Raw genomic sequence first — 13,347 nt, forward strand, 5'->3', positions numbered from 1 at the left:
CGACTGGAAATGAGACACACACCATAGCTCCATCCCACAGGACACACCAGAGCAGATGAAAGAACTTGGTGTGGACTTCCTCTGTCCTGTGCTTCAACCAGTCAGGACGCATGAATATTCATAGAGAGTGTGAAGTGTCCCAAGGGAAAGAGCAGAGATGGAAAAGTCAGAGAGGATAGATAGAGGGAGGAAGGGAGAAAGATGAACCCAATTAACTGGTATAATGCCTCATGGGAGACCTAGAATGCTTCCTAAATAACTGGGGAGCTAAACATCAGGAGGCATATAGTATCTAGTTCATAATTTAAAAGCATATCCACCCCTGCTAACATTCTCTCTCTCTCTCTCTCTCTCTCACACACACACACACTCACACTCACTCAATAGTTTGTTTCAGAAGTGTTGGTGTTTGTTCACAGGCCTGCAAAACATATAAGAACTTCATGGTTGATCTCGCTGTTCTGGTCCGAAGAGACAGAGGCTTGGAGGTGAATGAGACAGAAATCCGAGAGGAAATGGACCGGATCATGCAGATGGAGAAGGAGATTGCTAACGTAAGCACTTGTTCGTTGTTGTATTCTTGTGTTTTTGTATATTTGGTCTAACACCACTACTACATAATGAAAAGCTTTAAAAATTAAAAAAAAAAAAAATAGGAATCAAATCAAACGTGACGTGTTGACAAGCGAGATCGATCTGATCTGCACGTTTAAAATGAATGAAAACGTTTAATAATTGTAAAAATATCCACATTGAGTGGACACATCCGTTTTTTCTCCCTTCTAGTAGACTAAAGGGATCCATTAAAAGCTTAACGATTCCATGCAGAAGTCTACAAAAGTGTCCTTTTCAGACGAGGTTCCTTCTTATTTCATTTTATTTCTCTGCGCTGAAACTTTTCCTAACAGCTTGTCTGAAAACCAGCATGTGGTACCACTGCTGTATTTTGACATGTGTACACTCCAGGTCTCATAAAAAAAAAAAAAAATCTTTCATGTTTCTTTTCAAAATGATGCACTGTAAGTGCTTCCCACCACCGCTCTCACATTTATCAGCCCATAGTTTCCCCATCGCTGCTCTCTGAGCTCACTTCATGCCTCGGAGTCTTTTAAATGCATGAAACAGAAACCTGGAAGAACGATAACAAGCTTTAATATGGCTTTTATATGGACACAAAGTTTTCTTTGGACTTAAAGCATAAAAGAGGCTTATAACGCAGCACTGTTGAATTCTCAACACTGATTGGTCAGAAGGTATTCATTCATTTTCTATCCCAGCAGCTCTTACATTAATTCAGCTGCAAATCACAGGTTTAAGTGCATGCACTTGCTTAAATACGTTTCATTTCTATCATTACAACTTACACAGGGACTTGTATGGAGGACGCTCCACATAAACAGGTTTTAATAGATGTGTGTAATTCTTGATGAGGCTGATGACTGTTTACAGGTGCTATAATTAAGTGATAACAGGAACTAACTTGTTTCATGGATGTTTCACAATAGCTATAAACAGATAAAACGTATGTGGTCCTGTAATTAATAAAACTGTGTAATCATGATCAAATTGCTAAGGTGTCAGATGAATAAAACACTCGAGGATATACTAATATTGTAAAAATAATCAACTTCGGTATGGTCAGAGCACCTCCCCTTCCTTCTGTAGCTCACACAGTGCAGTTTAAATCACAGAACATTACATTCGAGATAATGTCCACAAATAAGAAATGACAACTTCAAATGTAAAATTTGAAGGGCATGATTGCTTCAGTAGCCGGACAGAAAGGTGAAAAATGAAAAGATATGGATTTCCACAAGCTCTTATCTTCTGCTGTTCTTTATTAACATTAAAAAAAAGAGAAAAAGTTCTTCCTGTTGTTTGCTCTTGTTCCCGCAGGCTACAGACACACCTGAAGACAGAAACAATCCTGTTCTCATCTATAACAAGATGCCCCTGGAGACACTCAACACGAACTTCACGCTTGCGTTCGACTCCACAGTATGAAACGCACACCTGTTTGTGTGAACTTTTTTATTTCACATTGATTTTTTTGGAACACTAGATATCACAGCAAGTAAAATCTTAGATGACTGATAACCGCAATCTGGACAATCCGACCATAATTATACTATATTTAACGAGAAATATAACGTATATTGTATTAACGGCTTGATTTACACTAGCCTTGTTCGTCCAGATGGAATTTGATCCACTTTTAGATATATATTTTGGTGAATTAGCTGTTTAAATTGACTTGGATAAAAGGTTGTGGGAAATGACATAGTGAAGAAACCTCACTGAGAATATACAAACTCCGCGCACACAGGGCCACGGCGGGAATCGAACCCCTGACCCTAGAAGTGTGATGCAAATGTGATAACCACTAAGCCACCATGTGCCCTAGATCTTCTGTTAACTTATTTATTATTATTATTATTTTTTTTAGGCTAATAATTTTGAAGCGTTAATACGAGACTGAACAGCCTCACCCTGTCTGTTCCTTTCCAGGTTTTTAACTGGACTCACTTTACTAATAAGATTATGGATACCATCAACCTTCCCATTGAGGAGAGTGAGCAAGTGATCCTTTATGCCCCCAACTACTTGAGGAGGCTCAACCCTGTCCTGGCTAATTACACAAAGAGGTGCGTTACTCAGACACTGCCTTCCAAAAAAACAAACAAATAAAAAAAAAAAACAGGTCCAGAACAGCGGTAACCAGCCTTGTACCTGGAGAACCTAGTGGCTTTAAATATTTCAATCAAATCCTAATCTAAGAAGATCAAGGTACACTGAGTCATCACTTGGATATGAATGTTAGATTAGAAATAGGGCTCTTTATCCAGTGGACATCAGGGTGTTGACTGAGAATACAGTGTTTTACATTTTAATTGTTAAATGACTCATTTTGGTAATTGGAGTGCTACATCTCAAAAGATGGCTCTTGGAAAGGCTGGTTACACACATGACACACTATTCTGCCAGAGCAAGGCTTTAAAAATCACACACTCATACTTTCTAGCCAGATGTCTCCCTGTCTTTAGGGCTAGGAAGTCCATTTAAAGACTTTTAACTAAGCAACACCTGGATACTTAACAGCATGGAGTAACTTCACTGTGGGTGGTGTGACAGCAGCTATGCCTTCATAGGTCTGTACATCAATAAATGTTCATTAACTAAATGTAACTGTCTGTGTTTATGTGTGCAGAGACGTCCAGAACTATATCGTGTGGCGTTTTGCCATGAACATGGTGATTGGCCTGAGCAGAGCGTACAGAGACACCAGGAAAGCTTTTAAAAAAGTTGGTATCATTTCCTGTTCTTTTTAACTGATAGTGAGGACTTGACGGCTATACATTCTTAGATTTAAAAAAAAAAAAGATTAAATCTAGTTGCAGCTTAAAGAATTCTTTGGTTTGTTCCTCTGGGAGAATCTTAACGAACCAGTGAGGATCCCTGTGCAAGGTTTATTAAAATGCAAAATCCAAATCGTAAATCAGGCCGCGGTCACGTGACAAGAAGCATATAAAAAAGGAGCCTGTCTTTATTCCTATTCCATAACTTTTCCCATTCGTGACCTGTTCTCTCTTGTTTTCTGTTCCCTTCTCAATACCTTGCTTCTGTACTATTCTCTCCTCTCCCTTCGTCATGTCCTCTCTTCTCTCAGGCCATCTCTGGTACTAGTTCAGAGGCAGCGGTGTGGAGGCAGTGTGCGGTCTATGTCAACAACAACATGGAGAATGCTGTTGGCAGACTGTATGTAGAAGAAGCCTTTGCTGGAGACAGCAAGGACATGGTGAGAGCTGGGTAAAGTGACTGCTGTATTTGTGTGTGTCCATGCCTGCTAGACGTTTCTGTTCACAATTGTGTCATTTGCACTTTTCGCTAGTGCCTAAGAATGTATTCCAGCTCTCGGAAGACGTGTTTGTGCAGCACACACAGCTATGTGTAGGCTGACGCTTGGTGTTTTCGTTTCCTCGTTTTCTTGTAAGTGGAGCTCAGCACCACCTGTCATGAAGCATAGCCCTTAACACACCATTAATCACTGCCTGCTTCGGGGCCCATGACTAGCGTCTGCCCACTTTTCTTCAGCGAAGAGACACACTTCTGATGTATGGCCATGTTTATATGTTCATGCAGATAATTATGAGTTTGGAAATCTGAGAAGGTGCCATTTTTTTTTTTTTGTCATGCATATATGGAAATCTATTAAACAAAAATGCTGCAGCGTTTTTGGTTAATCATTGCTAATCGTAATTGTCTTGGATTACTGCTGTTAATTTTTTGCTAATGATTGATGCTGATGTCAGAACTGTTTGGACATTGGATTGAAGTTAAACAGTCGAACAAGGCTGTTATTAAGGCTGAGAGTCATGTGTCTAGCTACACTGAGTTGCCAGTATTAAGCAGAGGTGGTAAAAGTACACACATTAAAAAAAAAAAAAAAAATCTTTATCTATGTAGCACTTTTCATATTGAGTTCAAAAGATCAAAGTACTTTACATGACATATAAAAAAAAAAATTAGACGAAGAATAGAACAATCCACACTCGAACAGTATGTATAAGGATGAAAGGACTTGAAAATAAAATATTTACATAAATTATTTTTTGGAATAAATAAATAAATGACTTAATTAATAAATAAATGCAAAACAATTAGTGACGGTGGAGATCAATGATGAAAGATCTGCTAAATGTTGAAGAACAGCTTTAAATTCTTCACTCAAGTTATATATATATATATATATATATATATATATATATATATATATATATATATATATATATAAAAAGTATAACCCTTAAATTAACTTGAGTTTACATGATTCCAGTAGCAGATGATCTGCTGAGGACAATCACGTGCATTTATGTAAATTATTAATCAGAACTCGACCTGAGACGAGCAGCTCAGTGTGAAACAAAACATATCTTCACATGCTCTTATTTATGGCCATGAACCAATCATTAACGTTTTAGCATTGAAAAGCTAACTGTTGTTTCAGTCATGCTAGTCGCTAATCCGTACTTTTACGCATTTTACGTAACTGGACCTTAACAAATTAAAAACAAAGTAACTACTCGGATCTACTGTATATTTAGGGGTGTACTTAGTAAATATATGAGATCAGAAGAGTATGCTTACAGACATACAGGTCCCTGTTAAAGCTGAAGCAGGTGAAAGGTGAACCATTGCCTCTGGCTGTACAGATTAGAATGGAAAAAGATTGTTGCGTCCAAGCACGAGACGATATGAAGCAGTACAACGTTATCAGCGATAGAGCAAAACAAAGTTTCATTCGACAAACTACGTCCAGGCATGTGAAACGGTTTTAGAATGGAAACCAAGGAAGAACACGGCGTATTGAACAGCGCGTCCAGTAATTCATAATGTTTCTCTTTTTGATTTTTAAACAAGTTAGCTTGTTCTAGTTCTTATTTATACGAGTACATCAGTCAGATCAAATACATTACTGTAACTATAAACTGGCAACTCGGTGCGTTAAAAAAACTAAGCACTAAGCCATTGATGTAAACTCTACTCTATATCAATATTGACATGAGAATTGAGTTACTGTAGAATTTTACTCATTATTTCATCCTACAGTGCTCAATTTTCTCTTTTTTTTCCCCCCTTTTGTCCTCAACTGTGCTGTTTCACAAATATCTCATCCAACGGAAATATCATGACATGCTGAGACATGGACCCTTTTGATCGTCACATACATCCATGAAACTTGTTTTTTTATTCGGAGCCTATAACTCATTGACTATAATAAGCCCATCTGTCATTTGGTATAGAATTTATTTGTACTGCACTGTTTGTTCAAATAACTTAATACATGTTTTAACATGTCAAGCTTGAACGGTTTTTCTTAGAGTTTCCTGTAAAACTGGTATTATAAAACACTTTACTGTTGGCTTGAGCTGGTATGAAGACTTTCGTGTTGCTGTCTCAACCCTGTGTAGGTCAGAGGTGGTCAGTGGCCTTCGATCACGTCTGGCTCCTGTGTGTTTTGAACAGAAACCTGTTGACACACCAGGCTTTTACTGTTAAGATTGGACACACCATTGGTGTAAGGATATATAAGGATAGCGTGTGTGCAGTTCTTTATTCTATGGACCAAATTCTGTTTAATACAGTACAGTGCCTTTCATTCACCCTTCTTTAACAAGTCTTATGGGATACTGTATGTCTCTATCAGCTTTGCATTTGTGAATCCAGATATTTTTGCCAATTCTTCTTGGCAGAATTTCTGCCTAGCAGTTTTGTCACAGATTCAGATTGAGGTCTGGGCTTTAATTGGGCAATCAGGTTCTTGATTTCGAACTACTCCAGTGTAGCTTGTGGGATGGTGATGAGCAGTGTTGGGCTTCCACCAAATGAAATGCACTCAATTTTACACTCAATGTTGGTCATATCAGACCAGAGAACATTTTGAAACATTCTTTTGTCTCCAATGTGCCTTTTGGCAAACTACAGACTGGATTTCATATGGCCTCTCACTCTTCTCTTCTGAACTGTGGAACTTTCCGATCTTTCCCTGAGCCCATGGCCTCTTGGTTGTTTCCCTGACTAATGCCATTCTTACCTGGTCTTGAACTCTTATTTTTTAATAATCTTTTGGACATTCACATTTGGGGATATTTTTCCATAACCAAATCCTCATTGATATTTTTTCCAGAACCTTTGATAGCTCCTTCGTCTTCAGGGCCAGGTCTGTTTTATATTGCGATCGCTTTCACACAGGTCAACTCTATTCAACTAATTATGTGACTTCCCAATGGCATCCCTTTTAGTGGTTTCCCAGTCCCTTTCAGCTACTGATTGTAACTCTACAAAATGTGGAAAAGTACATGGGAGGTGAATTATGGAAGGCATTGTAACTAACATGTTGTTCACTGCTGTCCTCAGATGGATGAGATGATTGCTGGCATCAGAGAGGTGTTTGTTAGTAACCTACAAGGCCTCAGCTGGATGGATGATGAAACCAGGAAAGCTGCAGAGGAGAAGGTGAGTTTCATTCAGATTTTTTGGCACAGTTATGACTGCAAGCAAACTCCTACAACAATCATTTCATTTTGCTCAACCTGATTTATGTGTGTGGTTAAGCACATTTCCTCTGTCACTCTTAGTCATGTCTTCTAAAACAAAAGCTTCCTGTGTAAATATTGACTTGGAAGTCATCTGCAGACTTCGAGGCTATACAAACTCAGCCAATGTGATTCAAAAGAATTAAATTGACTACGCGGTCTGAGTGCCCTCTAATATTCCACAAACAATCAATTAAATATGGCTAATTTTTTTTTTTTACTGTTTTATTTCTTGCAGGCTCGAGCTATTCGAGAGAGAATTGGGTTCTCAGAAAACATCATGAACAATACATATTTGGACGAGGAATACAAAGAAGTGAGCAGCGATCTTTTAAATCGAGGCTAGAAACAGATATTAACGGGTTCATGACAAAAACATTGACAGCATGTCGAAGGTTTTTTGAACACATGGAGGTTTTGTTTTGTATTCGTCTTTAAGGACTTGTTCATTATCCTCTCTGTAATGAAACTCTAAATGAGGGCTTTATTAATGGTGAGTGCGCTAGTTTGGTGAAGCAGTTACTGCAAGACTGTAAGTTACTATAGGCCAAGATTTATTTTACAGCTGATATTCAAACAATGGTTCACAAAGTTGGGTCCAGGGACCGCTAGGATCCCTCTATAGCATAGCATAGTCAGGAGGTTCATGATTTAAAAATAAATAATGAATAAAATAAAAATAACTCGTTAAAGTGATGGGACTTAGTTCTTATATAGTTTATATATATATATATATATATATATATATATATATATATATATATATATATATATATATTTCTTATAGTTATCATTCACTTGAATTAAATGGGTTTAATCCAAACACGGGAAAAAAACATCCATCTAACACTCTAAATAGATCTTCTGTCCTTCTGGGGGAACATCTAAAGGTTCTGTATAGAACTCTGCAACAAATGGTATCCATTTTAGCGTCAACAAAAAACTCTTAAGGAACTCTTTTCCCTAAATGTAAATGGCAATTGTTTTGAAGTCTCTATGAACATATATTTCATTTTAATTTGGTAACAAAATAATAAATACCCAAACTTATTGGCTAAATAGTAAAGCATGCGTGTATACTGTATATTGTATATACTGTATATATATATATATATATATATATATATATATATATATATATATATATGTTTAGTGTATATATATATATATTACTATAATGTTCTTGAGCAAAAACATTTTCTTTTAACATTTCAGCTAAGCTTCAATTCAGAGGAATACTTCGAGAACATCCTGAAAAATCTGGAGTTCAGTCAGAAGAAACGACTGAAGAGGTTGAGGGTGAAAGTGAACAAGGAAGAGTAAGAGGCCCTTCCAGCTCTTAATCTGAAAATTTTTCTGTCCCTGTAAAAAATTACTTTCAAAAATAGGCAGACATTTTCTAAGTTTAGAACCTGCTATAGAAATCCCCATTAAGGAAAAGAAGCGTGATAAAATATTAACATGACATGTGGGCTCTATTAAGTTTAAATATGTCACGGTTTAAACCCAAGGTGGATCTCAGGAGCAGCGGTGGTCAACGCATTCTATTCATCCAGCAGAAATCAAATAGGTAGCAAAAGATGTATTAGTAATTGCTCACTTGTTTTTTTATAGTTTCATTGACAACAATAACTACTTTTTCTATTTCTTTTCGCTCAGTATTTCCTGCTGGTATCCTCCAGCCTCCTTTCTTTGGTAAAGGACAGCCCCGGTCCCTCAACTATGGTGGCATTGGCATGGTGATTGGCCATGAGATTACACATGGGTTTGATGATAATGGTAAAGAATCTGATCTCATACACACCTGATAGCTGTTTACTTTTAATTCTAAAGCTATTCACCAAAACTTACAAGAAAATACTGGAAAAGTTTGTACACCCAAAAGGTTCAGTAACACCACTAGCAGTGCACTAGGAGATAAAATAATCAAAGATTTAATCAGTGTCCAGGTTTGTTTATGGGGAGTGTGCTGATTGGTAACAGATGATATCGTGATTAGAAGTCTGGGGACGGTAGAAGATCATGTGACAGGTCATATGACTGAGTTTGTAGTTTGTTGTTTAGGTGAGGATTCTGGGAAATTAAGTTTATGTTGGTATGTAGTGCAGAGTTAACTGTGAATACACTGGCACGGAATAATTTATTCTGTAAACACAGAACTATTATTATTATTATTATTATTATTATTATTATTATTAATAGTAGTAGTAACAGTATGTTTTTGATAACACCAGTATATCCTCAAGTTGCCAACATTGATATCTCAGCTCAGTGATTTATTCTCAAACAGGCCGTAACTTTGATAAAGATGGAGACCTGAAGGACTGGTGGACTTCATCCTCAACACAGAAGTTCCAGGAACTCTCGAAATGTATTGTGGACCAGTACAGCAGCTTCTCCTGGGACCTGGCAAATGGACAAAATGTATGGCCTTATCACGGAACTCACTGATCTGACCACGAGTACTTAACCCTTATTTAATATTTTTATTCATTTGTTACTGCATTTAGTTGATAGATTGAAAAACCTTAATCCATGATACCATTTGCTGTTGTTTTTATGTTATAATACAATGATAAATAACACCTTTTTTTTCCTCCATGTTTGCTCCTTTTGTACAGTAGGGGGTTCCTGCTGGGTTGAAAATAGTGCACAAAACAAACAAACAAACAAAAAATAATAATTGATAAATAATTGCTGAAGGATAATTAGTAGATCTGCATGAAGAGAGTCAATCTATTTCAGGGTACAGTGACTAGAAATTGTAGGCTTCGGGTTTGTCTAGCTACCTAACTGACAGCTCTGTGTATGTATTCAATTGTGCTACACTCATTCATCATCCTGTCAGGCCTAAACAAGTCACAGAAGATTCTCTTGTATGTGTCATTGCATCACCATTGCCTTCTGCTCAGTCGTTACCAGCCTTCTCTGCTGTTATTCTCAAGCTGTTTTCGGAGAAATCAATTCTGCTGGGATTTATCAGAAAAAAATGTAGAAAGAGCTTCAAATTAGTGTTATTTTCCGTCTCTTTTTCATCCTTTACTTTTTCCCATTTTCAGCTTAATGGGAATAACACCCTCGGGGAGAATATTGCAGACAATGGGGGTATTCGCCAGTCTTATCAAGTAAGTGCAGTGCATTTAAAATTGGCATCTGTAAGCAGTAATAGCTGATATCATGCAGTTCCAGCTGAGATTTTTTTTATTAGCCCTGTTATTATTAGTTGATTAAGGTTATGTTTGGCATAGTAGTACATGAAATAATTTGGGAACACACAATGAAGTAGTTTCTCCTGCTCTTGTTTTGTATGGGTTCCCACAGCCAGGTTGTACTGAAGGAGTCTTAACTATGGCCTGAAGCAAAAGCTTAACTGGCGAGCAAGTACTGTGTGCGTGCCAAGATACCGCACACCAGATGGGCAGATCCACAGAAAACTGAAATAAACCTAACGAAAGAAACATTCAGGGTTATGATACTCTTACTCTCATAAAACTGTTTATTTCAGGCATACCAGGACTACATCAAGAAGTATGGAAAGGAAGCTCCATTGCCTGGAATTGACCTTAACCATGAGCAACTCTTCTTCCTAAACTTTGCTCAGGTGAGAATGAAGATATTTAGCCAACAGAGACACACTACCATAGACACACACTGGTTGCTTTCACATACAGTCGGTGAAATACGTATTGGGCGCATCAACGTTTTTTTTCAGTAAATATATTTCCAATGAGGCTATTCACATGAAATTTTCACCAGACATCAGTATTAACTCAAGAAATCTGGAAATATAAAGAATCCACAACGTTAAAGTCTATCAATAAAGTTATGTGTAATAAAGTGTAATGACACGGGAAATAAGTATCGAACACACTAAGAAAAAGCAGTTCTCCAAGGCAAGGTAAGGCAAGGAACCAGCTGAAATCCGTAAGTAATTACACCCCCTATCTGTGCAGATTGATATCAGCTGGGTTAGTAAATTGGTGGTCTATAACAATTTTATTTACATTCATGTGTGTGATTGAAATAAATAAGTGATTTAAACTTGGCAACGTAAACCCTATATAACATTGCAGTACCTCATCGCTAATTATACAGTTTAGAGCCAAGGTTCACATTAGTGTGTCTTTTTATAAGTAAATTCACACAAAATCAAGGGCTCGTGTAGGATACAATTTTTCCTGAACTAAATGAATACCACATTTTTTAAATAAATGCTTCTACAAACAATGAATGAATCAGTTCATTTGTATCCAGTATGATAAATGAGGCCCATTGAACTCCTTTGGTTCTCCAGGTCTGGTGTGGAACGTATAGACCTGAACATGCCGTCAACTCCATTAAAACTGATGTCCATAGCCCAGGGAAGTTTAGGTAAGTCCATCCCATCATTTCAGAATTAGATTTTCCGAGTTGATTTTAAGCGAACAACTGAGTATTATCTGGTTTTGATTCTGCCTGCAGGGTTCTTGGATCATTGCAGAATTTCCCAGAGTTTGCCAAAGCTTTCCAGTGCCAGAAAAATGACTACATGGTGCCTGAAAATATGTGCCGAGTGTGGTGATCATGCCACATGCAGGGACAATAAGGGCAATTAAAGAGCCCTTAGTTCTCTCTTCTGGCTGTACGACCACCACGGTCCCAGACTGGGGATGTCTGATGTTCTCCACAGGGTAGATAATACCTGGCTTCACCAATGCATTGCAATCATGTACAGACATGGGGTGCTCTCTTAGTCCACTCCTACATGTAACAATCAGTTAATTTTAGTCAGAATAGATCATCATGTGATCTGTGGTGATCTTCGGTTATTGTTTATAACAAGATGAAATGTAAAGGTATTGTCATATATTTAAAAACTTATTATGTTAATATCAAATCAAACTGTGAATCGGGGAGATCAGTAGCATTTTGTATATTAAAGATGTATCAGTATACATTCAAACATGGCAACGTTAAAGAACTTTGGTTAGATGATATTTGTGATATTTTATAAAAATGTCCCATACAGGCCAAGAAAGGTAAAAAGGTAAATGATTTAAAAAAAAAAAGTACGTTAAATATAGACACAGGGATATACTGTGTGTGTGTGTGTGTGTGTGTGTGTGTGTGTGTGTGTGTGTGTGTATTAGAAATCACAAATCCTTAAAAGTTATAATACGGCTTGTATTGCACTGAATGTTATATTGATCCTTATGCAGTCAAAGTTTATTTGAAAAAAAAAAAAAAGTAATTCTTTGTTGAAAGGCTACAGGTTTATAACGTTATTAGTCACTGATTTGATAGATTTGATAATAAATTTATATGTGCTTGGTGTATTATGGTACAAGCACTTGGCAGAGTAAATGATATTTTGACTCAGAACTGATATACGATGTCTAATATGCCAAGGTATATTGATTGTGTGTTTGTAAACGAGGTGTGTGTGTGTGTATGTGTGTGTTAAAGAGTGTGGGAAATCTTTCTACATATTGACCATCAATGCCATCAATCAGAGACTGCCTTAAGATAATCCAGTGCTTTCATTACGAGAGTCTGTTGCAAAATTCCAAGCATTGGTATACATGTTCAGCTTAATTGACAAAAACACCTGCTACTTATGCCAAAGAAGCTAAGAAATATACTATCACCCTGTGACCTTGTGGGATCTCCAAGTGTCTTTAAAGTATTATATTTGTAAGAAAAACAAAATATTGGCATTTGTAAGACATGTTTGATATCAGGTATGGTTGTATGGTTGTTGGCTTGTTTCTGAGTTGTACAAAATGTACACTACTGTGTAAAAAAAAAAAAAAAAAAGTCTTAGGCACCCTACATTTTTTTTTTTTTTGCTTGTTTGGCTTCTGCAATAGCTACTGTGAAGCAATTTTTTAATTTTTTAATTTTTTTTTTTTATTTTTTTTTACATTCGACAAACCTAGATTTTCAAACAAAACCATTACATATTATACCACTGCACTGTTGAAATTTCAGAAGGTGTTGATTTATTTTCTATAACAGTAGCGCTGACAGTAGTCGCAAATCACAGGTTTATATCATAACGCAAATGCTCCACATAATCGCTTCACACAATAACGGATCAAAAAAGTATATAAGCATATAATCGTTGATCTGGTTGGTAAAAAAAAAAAAAAATTAAAAAAGTTTGCTGTAAAGAGACATTTATGAAAGGAGTCTCCAGTGTCAGTAATGTAATATCCTACATAGGAAAGTCCTCTCTCTCTCTGACATGCTGCTTTTTGTTTAATCTTAAGTA

General features: G+C 36.8%; 1 protein-coding gene across 3 annotated transcripts in view; it reads left to right on the top strand.

Moving 5' to 3' along the window:
• LOC128607033 (neprilysin) overlaps positions 1-12,381 on the top strand; it is a 31,314-nt gene extending 18,933 nt beyond the window's left edge. For 2 of the 3 annotated variants that reach the window (XM_053623650.1, XM_053623651.1), the window contains exons 9-23: positions 420-554; positions 1,897-1,998; positions 2,509-2,645; positions 3,209-3,302; positions 3,668-3,796; positions 6,916-7,014; positions 7,333-7,410; positions 8,310-8,413; positions 8,606-8,664; positions 8,754-8,873; positions 9,385-9,518; positions 10,154-10,219; positions 10,600-10,695; positions 11,389-11,465; positions 11,556-12,381. In XM_053623650.1, coding sequence (XP_053479625.1) covers positions 420-554; positions 1,897-1,998; positions 2,509-2,645; positions 3,209-3,302; positions 3,668-3,796; positions 6,916-7,014; positions 7,333-7,410; positions 8,310-8,413; positions 8,606-8,664; positions 8,754-8,873; positions 9,385-9,518; positions 10,154-10,219; positions 10,600-10,695; positions 11,389-11,465; positions 11,556-11,655 — 1,530 coding nt within the window. In that variant the 3' untranslated portion in view covers positions 11,656-12,381. Of the gene's footprint in view, positions 1-419; positions 555-1,896; positions 1,999-2,508; positions 2,646-3,208; positions 3,303-3,667; positions 3,797-6,915; positions 7,015-7,332; positions 7,411-8,309; positions 8,414-8,605; positions 8,665-8,753; positions 8,874-9,384; positions 9,557-10,153; positions 10,220-10,599; positions 10,696-11,388; positions 11,466-11,555 lie in introns of those variants that run through there. The other variant, XM_053623652.1, reaches the window with a different exon arrangement.
• The last annotated feature ends 966 nt before the right edge of the window (positions 12,382-13,347 follow it).

Source organism: Ictalurus furcatus, chromosome 4, assembly GCF_023375685.1.
Source record: "Ictalurus furcatus strain D&B chromosome 4, Billie_1.0, whole genome shotgun sequence".
NCBI lineage: Eukaryota > Metazoa > Chordata > Actinopteri > Siluriformes > Ictaluridae > Ictalurus > Ictalurus furcatus.